At 39.9% G+C, this 12700-nt stretch overlaps 1 protein-coding gene across 2 annotated transcripts in view; it reads left to right on the plus strand.

Annotated features, from left to right (window-relative positions):
* adam19a (ADAM metallopeptidase domain 19a) overlaps window positions 1–12700 on the plus strand; it is a 253530-nt gene that overhangs the window by 37048 nt on the left and 203782 nt on the right. For both annotated transcript variants that reach the window (XM_088073120.1, XM_042512400.2), the window contains exon 2: window positions 2088–2167. In XM_088073120.1, the coding sequence (XP_087929246.1) occupies window positions 2088–2167 (80 nt within the window). The remainder of the gene's footprint in view (window positions 1–2087; window positions 2168–12700) is intronic.

A 12700-nucleotide genomic window follows, 5' to 3' on the forward strand; every position in this document is an offset into this window, starting at 1 on the left:
GCTCTCCATGAGTTCTTTTTTTCCTCAGCAGCAGTTTGTGACTCCCAGGTGGATCATTTTACTTTAACTACGCAGTTCCAATGTTCCACTGCTCCGTCTGTGCTCAGAGTACGCACTGCGCTCTGAGAGTGTGATGCAATGACCAAATGTTATATATATTCCAACATCGCTCCTAATGAATGGTCTGGCTCCAAACATTCAAAATCTAATTGTGGCGGCAGACGTTTTCATCATGGCAGGCTCCACAAACGAATAAATGTGTGGGAAAGCCTGATTTTTTCACATGTGAAGACCTCAGACATACTCAAGGCATTTTTCAGATCGCAGAATGATTGAGCAGATTCTGGTTTAACAAAGTAGAGATGAAAAGCAGAATAAGAGAGATTGAATTGCAGTTTTACTCACTGTCCAACAGTCATCAGTAAAATGTTAAAAGCATTTGTACCTTTAAGTGGCTATAATCGACCTTGGTCAAATGACAATGTGAAAACAGTGTGAAATCTTTTGGAAGTGGTTTGTGCTAGTGATGAATGTACAGAGAATGATCACTTGAACCTGCAGCTCCTATCAGCTTCATGAGTTCACAGCTGTACAGTGAGTTTCAGCTCATTCTTTTGCTGTTTTGTTCACTATCACTGTTCATAGCATTATTTCTGCCCCTCAGCAGGAAGCTGTTGTCAGAGAAAAACTGTGAAAACCCCCTGTACTCTACCTGCTCAGCAACAAACAGCATACAGACAGACAATTAGAGACTAGCTGCTGAATATAGTGTAGCATTTAGCAGCAAAAAAGACATTTCAACTCAGAAGTTGGTGGCGACTTAAACAGAGCTAAAATGTGTGTCTACATAACTGCTTGATGTGTGAATAAGCAACTGTTTGCTAGCACATTCACCACGTCCACTTAAAAGGTGAAAATATCTCTGTACCGTCTTTACAACTTGTTTCTTCTGCCTCCAAGTGATAAAAAAAAGTTACTGCAGATTTCAATATTTTAGTTTGAATTGTTTTCCTTTGTCTGTTCTCTCCATTTTTATGCCTTGGAATCAGTAACAGCTGTGGCCATTATTTTTTAAAATTTTCGTACCTATGTTCTATTCTCTTGAAAGCAATATATATAGAGAATTTCTGTAAATGTGGCACAAACATCCACTTGAAATCAAAGATGAAGTGATCAGAATTTGGTGGTCAAAGGTCACTGTAACATTGTCCATCCCATTCTCGTGAACACAATAGCCCAAGAATGCTTCGAGGGAATTTTATTAAATTTGGCTCAACAATTAACTGATAAGAATTTTGTAGAACACTATGACCTTGTCTGTCCCATTCTCATGAATGCCATATCTCAAGAGTACCTCGACAGACTTTCCTCAAATTTGGCATTAATGTCCACTTGGAGTCAGTGATGAACTGATTACAGTTTAATGGTCAAAGGTCACTATGACCCCCTGTGCCATTCTCGTAAACGCAGTATCTCAAGAACCCTTTGAGAGAATTTTAATCAAATTTAGCACAAACGTCCACTTGGACTCAAGGATGAAATGCTGAAATGCTGACATTTTATATCCAAAAGGCCAAAAATCAACTTCACAATGACATCATAATGCTCTGAAAAACACTTTTTCTGGCCATTATTTAAAGTCATATCTCAGAAACAGAAGGTGAGACAGATACTGAATTGATGACACTAATCTTGACACTGTGTTGACTGTAGAGATATTTTATGTTTCAGGTTAAAGATGTTTGTGAGTCATCCATGGTTTATAATTTGTAGCTTCTCTGCAGCAACATCCATATTTAAAACATTGTCAACCTTCATTGCTACATTTGAGTTTGGACAAACATGCATGTAAACCGTAACTTGACTGGTTGGCAGCATCATACAGCTGCAAGGCGTTAATTCTAGTTTCTAAATGATAAAGTGACTCAACCCTGTGCAGTAAGTTGACCCTGATGATTTTACAGCTCTTTCTAACCTCTTAAATGTAAGCCTTTCTCATCTGCATTGACCTGCCTCTAATGTAATGTTGCAGTCTATGTTCGCAGTCCTTCTTCCTATTAATGTCTCTCCTGCTTTGTGTCCTGCAGAGCTGCGGGCGGGAAGGACAGTGACGGCGCAGTGGCTCTCTCAAAGCCGAAGCAAGAGGGAGGCCGAAACCTCGACACAGGTCAGATATCTCATCAACCTCCCTCTGATCTTTGTTTCCCTGACAATGGTCAAAGACAACACTATGACTACTCCTGCCTGTGGCTGCTGGTTTACTGTTTATGATTACACCGATATATCTGGCTGATAACAAGAGGAAAGGTCTGGAGTCTGCTTGTGGCCCCAAGAGCCAGCAGTGCTTATTACATTTAACAAGATTAAAGTGTTGTTCACAGCCAGCAACACACAGCCATTTGTCCTGCTGATAGAGTATCACCAGGGATGGGACCTAAAATGTAAAGTTGTGGAAAGGCCGTAGGGCCGTGAAAATCAAAAGGGTTCATCTATACTAAAGTGTCTGAGAATATGCTTACATAATGAGACTAATATCTGATTACACCATCTCTCAGAACTTCTGTGGCCTTTGTAGCATACATATTTGATCATCGCAGACAAGTGCAAGATGCACATTGGTCACCGTCTGGTTTTATGAGTGAATGAAGGACGTCTTTTCTTGTGTTCTTGTGTCCCGAGGGGACGCTTGACTCTGTGGTGTGATTATTGATATGGAGGATTTTTACTGCCCTCATTTTCAGCCCACAGACCGCCTCATCATCCACAACCTCCTCAGCGGTCCACATGCAGCTACACACACAAAATGCACTGCACATCCACATCCACACTCAGGTGGGAGGACAAGCACATTAAAGACGATGTGCCCTTTAGAAAAATGATGAGGAGGAAAGGAGTTTGTCACCAGTGTTGCACCAGCAGTCAGAGAACAGACCGTTTTAACTTAGCACAGCATATTCCAGTAAGATTAACAACAGGACATTCACACTAGAAGGAAGAGGACTGAAAAGTTCAGGTGGAGTGCAGCAGCACTTTGGAAATGGTAGAGTTAGAAGAGCATGGGGCAGTTGCTATAGAAGTGAGAATGATATGGCATCATGAGGATCCTGATAGCAAGTGCACAAAAACTCAGACATGCTTGATAGCCGGCGTTGTGATGAATGTTGCCAATGACAGCTTTAAGAAACACAAAAGCAGTGATGATGGCAACAGAAACCAAACAAAGGGTTGCAGTAATATATAAGCAGATATTTGTTCAACATACATGTAAAATGTTTGTTACTAAAGGGGCAAAGGTTTACCTTACCCCAAACTTGGATGTGTGATATCACATTTCTTATGTATATGTATGTATATGTATGTATGTATGTATGTATGTATCGCACATGACGTAGTTTAAAATATTCTCATTCATGTTTTAGGTAAATTCATAACACAAAACTTGTGTTTTTTTTAATTTAGTCTTTATTCCTCTGCAATGGGGATAGTTGTAGTCAGAGGCATTATGTTCTGTCCGTCCGTCTATCCCCTTCTTGGGAACGCAATATCTTTTGCACAAACGTCCACTTTGACTTAAGGAAGAACTGATTAGAATGAAGTTGTCAAAGATCAGGGTCACTGTGACCTTGCATCTGTCCTATTGTTGTGAATGCAGTAACTTAACACTTGGATCACACTGGCAGCGTTGTCGCTGTGACTTTTTCGTAGGGCTACCTGCTGTCACGAGTTCTGTATTTCTGCAATAATTAGCAGAGACTGGGCTCATTTATGAAGTCATGCAAGCTCACATCGACAATACGGTCCTACAAATGATTCGCGATAAAATCCCTTGTGTCAACAACTGAGAGGATTCTATCAATAGAGACATTGTCAGAAAGCTTTTAGTTTGAAATGGAAACAAGAAAGTTTGAGTAAAACAGAAATATTTGTATTTCTTTATCTCTGTAACAGATAAAGACCTTGAAGTAAAAGGTGTATAGTGTCAGTAAATTACACCATTCGAAGCACCCCTTTAAGCAGGTGGCCCTGTTGTAATGGAGATCCAGATTCCTGCAGAGCTGGGCTGTCTGATGCACCAAGTCTTACCAAACCAGGCCAAAAAATTTAAAAAATGGCACAACATTGGAGAAGTTTGCTGGCGGGGAAGCTAACTGCTTGTTTAGGCAATCTAATTAGAAAGTGGAAAAAAATAGTTGAATCGTCCGGCTCATACAGTCATTTTGCTGGGTTTTTGATGCTCAAAAAATGTATCTGCTAATTTACAGACGTCTCTTTCACAGTGTGAGTCAATGGGGAAAAAGTATTTTTTGGCCCAACAGCATCACAGGACAGACTCAGAAGTTGAACTTCCGAGGTTTGGTCACAATGTCAAATTGGCTTTAAAGCTTGGCGCCGTTCCTGGAGTTAGTGCGGGTGGGTGGTGAAAGGATTTACAACATTAAGAATCCTAGTGAAAGCAAACCAGTCACACTCCCCTCTACTTCCTCCTGCTGTCTAGAAACCCCTCTGAAAAGTTCTCCTCTCTAACTGTTGAAACCTCTCAGAATCACGTCTAACAGATGTGCTGATGGATAACTGTAGCTGGGTTAGGGTCTGAGGGACGGACTATTGGTGATGTCACTGATATCTGTTATTGTTGACATGTAATCGAATGGGCTGGGCTTGTGTAGCTAAGCATGGAAACATGGCTCTGTGCCTTGCTGTACAGATGTCCCCGCTTGGCCTGATGGTTGCTTTGGCAAGAGAGTAAAAAGATGGGGCGGGTTTAAAGGGAATGAGAGGAAAAGAGAGAGCAAAGCCAAAGCTTGAGGCATGACACCCTCAGAGCAGCCATCGGTCTGATGGAGGGCCTTTGTTCAACAAGAAAAGAAGACAGAAAACACACTTCAGATAGCCAGAGCTGGACTTCTTTATGAATGGAATAATAACACAGCTGGCAAATTAGTAGCAGTAAACTATCTATCTAATAAAGGGATAACATGCCCAAAATTATGATATTTGACTAAGGAAAATGTCAGAATCTTGATTTATATCAGTAAGTGTTTGAGAATAACTGGCTCTGTGGTTGTTTTTGGTATTTTGGTCTGTTACTAAGAAATAAGGGAAGCTGATAGATCAAATATACTTGATGTATCGCGGCTTGTGTGCAGTATATAGAATGACAATATGATGACGTTGTTTTTATAAGCCACAGGTCTTTGGGTTCTCTAGCTCTATACAGCTCTCTGCTTCTCACAGACACACACACAAAGCAGGGCTTTAGCAGAGCTGCAGACTGTGATGATTTTGTTATATTTTGCGACCATGGAGCACTACTGCGATTTACAAATACTATTGGACTGGAAAGCCGTTAGTTTGTTTCCAGCTTACAGTGAATTATTCATCACATTAATTGTCTCTGATCGCCACTATTTAGTTACATTTTGTGACCACGGAGCATCAGAGTGACTTGCAAAATAGTAATATGTCGGAAAATGTCGTAATATTTGAACTTCAGAGCAGTTTCTTGCCCGCTCACAGTGAATGAATCCTCATGGTTAAAGGTGCCACAGTATCAGTTTAACTGCATGAACATGGGGCCGACGCTCTACCAGCTGAGCTACCGGGTGACCTTACTTTTGTTTTTTGTAGGGTTACCCAGTTAGTTTGTTCGGCAAACCTATTGTAGATACATCCAGTACAATCCTACAAAGTAGCACTGCGACATCTATCTATCTCTGTCTCTATGGTGATTTTTTATTTTTTAAGTGTTTTTTTATCTAAATCTTTTTTAAACCAACAGTCCAAAACACAAATAATCACGTTATAAATATTAAAATACTGCAAACCTTTGGCCTTTTATCTTTGGCTGTGACTGAAACAACTAATTTAGAATGAAGATAGTTGCTGATTGATTTTTTTTCATCAATTAAACCTTTTATTCACAAATTATTTTAACTCTAAACCAACGTCTCCAGGTAATTGTACTTTTTACTTTGTTTCTTTTGTCTCATTAACTTATTTCCATGTTTTTGAAAGAACTCAAGCCAGTTTGCTCAGGGTTAAACTGTTAACACAAATCATCATTTGTAACAGCAGATTCAGTGAAGTGGAAACAAATAAAGTAAGATCCAAGTTTAGAAAAACTGCTTTGGGTTTTAGGACCATACTTGAGTTAATAATATTCTTTGATTTGTAACGATGTTTTTTGATATCGTAATTGCTGGCCTGACGGAGGAAGGGCAGTGAAATGACTGGCGCTGTGGGTCGGGCATCTAACTATGGCAGCACGTCGGGCCTTTGTCGGTTCACCCTCATCATCCTGTTGAGGATTCACTGACAGGCTCAGGCCAGCTCCCCCGATGGGCACCATGTAATTGACGGTGATCAGTGGAGGCATCTGACTACCTCTTGTGCATCTTAATGCCTGTGATAATAGAAAATTGGAGTCCTGTTGAGAACCATAACCACACAGAATGATTCAGACCCATGCATTCATCTGCATACCAGAGTCCTGTCGGTAATAGGTATGCTAACGAGTGGATATTGATGCTCGACTGGTCGGTGTCAGCATCAGAAGAGGGTTGGAATGAGTACAGGAGAGATCAGCGGGATTAGAAAGCAGTGAAAGCGCTTGGTGGAAGATTAAAGTTGGTTGATGACATTTCTAAGACTTCTATTTTACATGAGTATAATCATTACTTGATTTGATCATTTTTTTGTAACCATCTTTGAAGAAATCTGAGGTTGTAGATAAAAGCTCACCAAGATTGCACTGCTCTAGAGGCAGGTAGGGGTCAAAGGGTTCAGTAACCATTTGGACAACATGCTGTCCGACCATTTCTAAGTGCAAAAGTGTCACTGTCTGAAAAGTCACAGTTGTTGAGGCTGCAACACGCTGCCTCAGGGATCTTTGTCTTAGATCTCTGTATATAATCACCCTGAGTGCTGGAGTGCAGTCTGGTACAAGCCGGACTGTTTGAAATTCGAAGCGCTGTTGGAATTTACCATTGGGTTATGCACTTTTCTAGGGAGACAGAGCAGCAGATGGCCAAGCAGAGTGAATTTGTGATTCACTTAATGGTTCGTCAAGTCACATAGAAATAGAACGTCCTGTTTCTTTGAACTGAACTCTCATTTCAGTGTAGAGCATCAGATTGGGTTGACAAATGCACCATATGTCTTTTGTGCCCTTGTTGTCTTGAAACAATAAATTGTACTTCACCTCATGGATCATTCTTAACCATCTGACAGGTACATGAAACAATAATAATGCATTCCGTTGCATTTTGAAAGCAGTTATGTTTCTGGTTCTAAGGCTTGATAAAGTGCATATTACACTTCCTTACTCCACATTAGTGTGGTAGTCTTTGATGTAAATTTTGTCTTCTGCTCATGGATACCTACCGTTAGAAATATTTGTTCCTTGGTGATACCGATTCTGATCCTGAACTTGTGCATTGGCTGATACTGAGTACCAATCTCATGCCGCTGTGTTGACAAAACAAATCAGCAGCTATATACAACTAACCCATGTCAATGTCAAGAAGCCACAAAAATGTGTAAAAATTAAATACTAAAAAAAAAATATTATATATGATATATGCCGTAAATTATATCTAAGGATTGCTTAGTAGCCCATGTCCAGGGCAGGTGCCTTTCAATACTATCAAAGTGCGCAAATGATAATCTACATCATACTTGTCACACTCACAATATTCTACTCATTATTTGAGTTTTTGCCAAAACAACATAGATATTCTCATACTAGGAAGGGGAGAATACCATGTTTTCCATTGCGCATGGCCTGTGGAATACGCAGTCAGTAACACAGCTTCTGAATCGTCGACAGACGTGCATACCTCATACCTCTTACCTCATTCGATACCGCTTTAATTTACGTTAATACCACCAGATGCTACCCCTGTGCAGAATAGTATACTATAAATGACTGCGAGCAAAACCATACAAACTTTAATGTGGGCACAAAAGGATGCAGGCATTGAAGTTCTGATACTACTTTATATTGGATACTTTAAAAGTATCAAGCACTGGTGCCCAGCCCTTGATGTAATATAAAACAGGTGATGACCTTGGAAGTTAAGTTTATTAGAAGCCTGAATTATGTGGTATCAGATCAAAGCTTGTTCCAGCATTTTAGACATTATCAGAGGCATTTCCGATTCTGTCATCAGTACTGGAACAACTCTGTCTACCACACACCCCAAAATGTGTAATCACCCAGACCACTTCTACCAACTCCAGAACACTATGTGCTATTTTGCAGCTATATCTCATCCGAGTGGCTTCTTCAGATCAGAACTGAAAAAGCCGCTCAGAAGAGAGGAGGAACATCTTCAAGAAACTCAAGCAAGTCCAGCTGTCTATGATATAGCACCTAGAATGTCTATAACCAGAATGACTGAGAAACATACCAACTGCACAGCACAGTCACAATGATGCATATGCAGATTTAGGAGTTCATCCATTTTGGAGTAAATCTGGTCAGTAATTGCTGTTGCTCAAGGTGGAAGTAAACCTGACCCACCTTAGAGGTTGATCTCACAAATTGCACGTCCAGAAAAAAATCATCAAAGAAGTGTGACAGAGTCATTAAGTGGACATCTGTTAGGTTGGTGGTCACCTTCGTTCATACTTTTCACCTTCTTTCATATTTGCATACATAGAACAGATAGAAGATTTCATCTCTCACTATTTGTTGTTGTAGCCTTATACTCTGTCTTATGTCCTTCAATTATTTGTCAGAGGGGAGTTCAAAGACTTGACGTGGCCTCCGTCCTCCTCTGCCTCGTTATTTATCTATCCCCGTCTGCTCAGAACTCTGCGCTATCTTCCCACCTACCCCACATCTCTACTTTCTGTCTCCCTAGTGATTAGATTATCTCTCAGCGTGCCTGAGATGGCAATGACATTCACCCTGGCAAGATTAGGGAGTGCACACATGGAACCACGGCTGGTGCACACGCCCTGTTGAGGGGGGGTTGTCTACGGTAGCCTTTATGCAAAGCAGCTTTTGCATGCACATCACACAGTCACACCGATGATTCCCACCAGGATTCACCTGATGGTTCTGGAAAGCTGTCCAATGAAACTCAGCTTGTTCCAATGTAAGAGAGTAATTGTTTCCTTTGAATCAATTAAAGCTAAAGGCTTCCATTAGACAACTGGGTTAGTATTGATCAGTTTATGGATGCGATATGTCTCTGATCAATTAGCATTATTTTTATTGTATTTCCCTGGCCTGTATCCAGCCCTTTATTGATAAGACACACTGACAAACTGAATGTATGCGAACACTCAAACTCATCCAACCAGAAAGGTTTTGGATGGCCTCATAATGCCTTTTTTCCCCCTGGATCATTCCATGACAAAGAACTGAACATATACAAGGCTTGGGCAGTATGCAATATTCCTTTCTGAAATTTATGTGATGTATGATGGTATAATAGCACAATAGAAACTCATAAAAGAATAAAAAACCCACAAAATGTTTAGAAAAGTTATATTCTCACACCTATTTTTCCTTTTAAAGACAAATACAACTTTACACTGTTTGTTTTGCACATTTTATTTAGCATCAACAGAGTACAATATTCATTAACAAAAGAAGAAGAGTTTAATGTTGTCAGTGGCTAAGGTGGTTAGCGTTGACTGTAAGGTCTGCAGCTCTTTCATCCCAGATTCTAGAGCAGAGATGCACTATTTATGGTTGGTTGCCATTTTCTGCAGTTTTGAATCAGTAGTCAGGAGTATATCCTCAAAGTTGATGGCTAGTGAGCCAGGGCAAGTCAGAAAGTCAGCCTGTAAGTCTGCTAGCATCTTAGTGAACATAGCATTGTTAAAGCTAAACGGCGACAGTGCCTGTTGTTCTGAATTTTGATGTTTTGTTGGATCTAGATGTCATCTTGGTGTGTGCAGTCTGTTCACACACTCCTTTGTAGTTCTCGTTAGAGAGGTTTAGTGGTAAATTTGACTTCACTTTATACGATGAGCTTAATAAAAAGAGGAGCACCTGTATTTATAACGGTATTGAAAAACATAACTCCAGGATTTCTTTATACCCCGGTATGCCGTAGTACTGTGATACTTAAGCCTAATGTATACCATTGATTGATTTTACATAACTGCTTAAGAGAACTTTTCCCTGACTTGTTTCAGTATAGCTCAGGATGGCTTGGCATTTCTCCACTCTGAGTTGTCAAATAAAGCTGGATGGATTGTATAAGTGTTCAGTGAAGGCGCAGACCCAAGGCCTTAAAGAGCAAAGTGTGAAAGGAGGTGGCAGAGTTTCTGAGTGTGCATTTCTGGATGTTTGATATTTGTTTCAGCAAGATTTGACACTGTCTAAATGCTCTTTCAGTTTCCTTGGATGTTTAACCTATATTTATCCCTACAGGCAAAAGATATGCTTTTTGAATATTTATGTCTTTGGCCGCTATTCATCACAACACTCTTTGCTGTGAAGCCAAATGGATTTTTGCGTCATGCAGAATGAATTGCATTATGAGACATTCATTCTCAGTAGGTGGTTGTGAAGTGAAGCTGCTGATTTTGGCAGTGTATCCTGTGTATAATATACTGTATTTCCCCTCTAGTCATTCCGACAGAAACACTCTTGCTCCTACATACAGCAAACCACATTACTGTATAAAAGACTTGAGAGTAGTTTAGAAATAATAGCATTCACCATGGCCTGAGCATCCCCTCTGAAAAGAGTGATATTATGAGCACTCTTCCAGTGGTTTTGCATATTTTTGGAATGGCTATGGTTAAGTAAAGACTGGGGTTATAGTACATAAACTACAGTATATTTGCTTGTTATTATAAAGCATATTTTTTGGTTACTAAAACATTTTTAAACCCTAACAAATGAACATGGAATTTCAGATTATTTTTCTGATAATCGTGGCCAGATAACTGTTGTTGATAACTGTAACTTTTAATAGTTTAGTCTCGTGTCGTAAAAGTCACCCAGTGGCTCTTGTTTCCCAGTTCTCTACTGTGGGAATGCACGAGATACCCGTCAAAAAATGGAAAGTTTGATTTCCATTCAGTCATCACTTTGCCTTTCTCCTTTTTTATGACCAAATAAGTGTATTGAATTACTTAAAAGTGGTAGAACTTGGAAGCATCTTGCCATGACTCATTAGTCTGGTATCTGTTGTTTTGTAATGGATATGGAATCTTAGTCGCTTTTTCTGATCAAGCACTCTACATTGAAGACAGCATGATAGAACTGTGCATCTGTTGTGACTGAGAGCTCCAGTCAAAATTCAAAAATCAGTGCTCTTGAAAATTTAATGAACACTTTGGATACTTGTGCAAAACGATTGGCTTTGCTTGTTGAGTGTGTAGAAGTTGTATTTACAGAAGCCACCTCAATAGGATTGGACAGTGTCTAAATTTCTAAACCAAGTGACAAGAATAAATAAACAGGGCGACGGACAAAAGTTCAGCTCAAAACTGCAAACCATGTGACGTGGTTATTTAGGACTACCCTTCCGTAGGCTTTCTTGAGGTACACACTCTGTCTCCTCTCATCACCAAAGTAGGCTACTTTTAAATTTACCCGAATGTGTTATAATGGAAAATGCAGATCCATCCATTTGCATAAAGCCGGTTTATAACAGCACATGGAACCAGACTGGTAAAACAGAAAATTGACCCATCTACCCCTCAGTGTTTCCATTGGTGGTAACACTTATTAGTGTACTGATGATGTTAATGTTAAACCACTCACCAATCAGTCCAATAAATCCAGCCATTTCCCACAGCTCTTCCTGGTCCATGTCATCGTGGTTGCACAGATACATTTCTCGCAGCCATTAGGGTCTCTCAGCACATCATGATTCCATCACCATTCAGAGGGCTATGTGATTATAAAATGGTTATCAATGAAACTTGCTGCATGAAAACTGGAATGTAAGCTTGCCATTTGAGGTTGCATTGGGTTGCAAAACTTGAGGCAGGCTTCCTGCATGATCCTGGCTTTTTATGCCCCCTGGCCGGCCAGAGAATTTCTTCAAATTTATCCACTTTGCGACACAGATAAATTGATGAGAATTTAGCGATCAAAGATCAAGGTCACCTGACCTGGTTCCTGTCTCATTAATGACAGCAATGACTTAAAAAGGCCTTGAGGAAGTGTCCTCAAATTTGGCACAAACATCCACTTTGGCTCAAGAATGAGAAGAATTTGGTGATTAAAGGGTACTGTTAACTCACAAAACATGTTTTTGGCCAAAGCTCAGTATTTTTTTAAGCTGTTTAAGACTAAATTCAACACAAATGAGTGTTAGGATATAATGATTAAGTGATGAGTTCTATATCCACAAGGTCAAATGTCAGCTTCAGTGTGACACCATGCTATTGAAAAACACTTTTCTGGACATTATAACATTTCTCAGGAACACAAGCAGAGACAATTGGTCAGATACTGAGTTGGTGACTCCTGAAACTGTGCTGACTGTGGAGATCACCTGTGCTATAGTGGGAAGATGTGTGTAAGTGCAACTTGAATCGTTTGCAGCAACATATAACTGCTAGGAGGTAATTCAAGTTTTTGCCTGAGACCATAGAAGGTGGGTTTCTATTACAGATTTGTGCAAAACTTAAGCAATATTTTCAAGATATCGATAAAACACAATTGCAAGATGACTGCGTTTCCATTTTGTGATGTTCTGCCACTTCTCTGATGATTACA

This window comes from Plectropomus leopardus, chromosome 23, assembly GCF_026936395.1.
Source record: "Plectropomus leopardus strain MGB_pleo_1.0 chromosome 23, ASM2693639v1, whole genome shotgun sequence".
NCBI lineage: Eukaryota > Metazoa > Chordata > Actinopteri > Perciformes > Serranidae > Plectropomus > Plectropomus leopardus.